The sequence below is a fragment of the Quercus robur genome, chromosome 4 (assembly GCF_932294415.1).
Source record: "Quercus robur chromosome 4, dhQueRobu3.1, whole genome shotgun sequence".
NCBI classification, from domain to species: Eukaryota; Viridiplantae; Streptophyta; class Magnoliopsida; order Fagales; family Fagaceae; genus Quercus; species Quercus robur.
The window spans coordinates 39,226,487-39,228,183 of NC_065537.1; the positions used below are offsets into that span (position 1 = coordinate 39,226,487).

Here is a 1,697-nt window from a genome sequence, read left to right on the forward strand (position 1 = left end):
GAGTTTACACCCCCAAACCCAAACCAAACAATGTCCTCATTGTAATTCGAAAGTGAGAAAGATTGAAGAAAGGAAAGGAACTTCCCTGGTTTTATTTTCAGCCGCCTCTCTTTCAGTTCAGCGACCTCCCTTCTCAGTTCTTTATTCCTGCAAAATAAACCAGCATCAAAATCCAAATTATTCAAATAAATAATAATAATAAAAAATAATAATGATAAGAAAAAAAAAAGAATAAAAGAAAGTTTTATGGGCTGCCTCCCATAAGCGCTTGTTTTGTAGTCTAGAGCCAGACTTTTTCAATCTTCATCAATTAGGATCTCCAAGAGGAATAAATGAACAATTCCTCTCCACTTGTTCTCCATAATAGTGCTTCAATATCTGTCCATTAATTCTAAATATGTGCCCTGCCTTGTCCTTCAAGTCTATTGCTCCAAAAGATGAAACTTTGTCAATTGTATAAGGACCTGTCCATCTTGATCTTAACTTGCCTGGGAAGAGTTTTAGTCGTGAATTGAAGGGTAAAACCTGCTGTCCTGGAGAAAACTCACGCCTAAGAATTTGTTTGTCATGCCACTTCTTTGTCCGTTCTTTGTAGATCTTTGCATTTTCATAAGCATCATTCTGAAACTCATCCATCTCATTCAATTGAAGAAGTCGCTTTCCCCTTGCTGCCTTCAAATCAAAATTAAACTTCTTTACAGCCTAATAAGTTTTATGCTCCAACTCAACAGGGAGATGACATGCTTTTCCAAACACCAATCTATAAGGAGACATCCCGATAGGTGTTTTAAAAGCAGTACGGTATGCCCATAAAGCATCATCAAGCTTCTTTGCCCAATCCTTTCTATTGGTGTTGACCGTCTTCTCAAGAATATTCTTGATTTCTCTATTTGAAATTTCAGCTTGGCCATTAGTTTGAGGATGGTAGGCAAGTACTATCTTGTGCTTCACACCATATTGTGAAAGAAGGTTGTTGTAGTTGTTGCAAAAGTGGGTCCCTTCATCACTAATAATAGCTTATGGAGTACCAAATCTTCTGAATATGTTCTTATGCAGAAATTTGAGTACTACCTTTGCATCATTTGTTGTTGTTGCAATTGCCACCACCCATTTTGACACATAGTCAACTGCCAACAAGATATAAACAAAGCCAAAAGAAGGGGGAAAAGGACCCATAAAATCAATTCCCCAAACATCAAATAACTCAACCTCTAAGATATTTTTCAATGGTAGTTCCTGACGCCTTGAAATATTTCCCATACGTTGGCACCGATCACAAGTTTTCACCAAAGTATAACTATCACGAAAAATAGAAGGCCAAAAGAAACCACTTTAAAGTACCTTAGCTGCTGTTCGTGTTACTCAAAAATGTCCTCCATATGATGAGGAATGGCAATGATGGAGAATGGCTTGCATCTCCTCTTCTGGCACACATCTTCGGATGATTTGATCAAGGCATCTTTTGAAAAGTAAAGGCTCATCCCAAAGATAATATTTCACATCATGCAAAAACTTCTTACGTTGGTGATAAGTAAGATCTGGTGGCAATACCTTACAAGCTAGGTAGTTTACAATATCAGCATACCAAGGAAGCTTAATCTCACATGCAAACAACTGCTCATCAGGGAATGCTTCTTGGATCACTAAATCTAGACTTACTTCCTCTTGCTCCAACCGAGAGAGATGGTCAGCAACTA

The 1,697-nt window shown here is 37.8% G+C and overlaps 1 protein-coding gene across 1 annotated transcript; it reads right to left on the minus strand.

Annotated features, from left to right (window-relative positions):
- Positions 1-306: 306 nt before the first annotated feature.
- LOC126721843 (uncharacterized) lies at positions 307-1,260 on the minus strand. Its single transcript, XM_050424913.1, has 3 exons — positions 1,072-1,260; positions 757-945; positions 307-672 (listed from the first exon to the last, which is right to left on the minus strand). Exons 1-3 carry the CDS (start codon positions 1,258-1,260, stop codon positions 307-309), a joined length of 744 nt encoding a protein of 247 aa, XP_050280870.1.
- Between the last annotated feature and the right edge of the window lie 437 nt (positions 1,261-1,697).

Coding starts and splice junctions, on each gene's coding strand:
- LOC126721843 (XM_050424913.1), bottom strand. CDS start 1,260: ATGGGAAATATTTCAAGGCGTCAGGAACTACCATTGAAAAATATCTTA. Junction 946..1,071: donor CAACAACAAATGATGCAAAG/GTAGTACTCAAA, acceptor TATGGTGTGAAG/CACAAGATAGTACTTGCCTA. Junction 673..756: donor GGATGTCTCCTTATAGATTG/GTGTTTGGAAAA, acceptor TTTGATTTGAAG/GCAGCAAGGGGAAAGCGACT.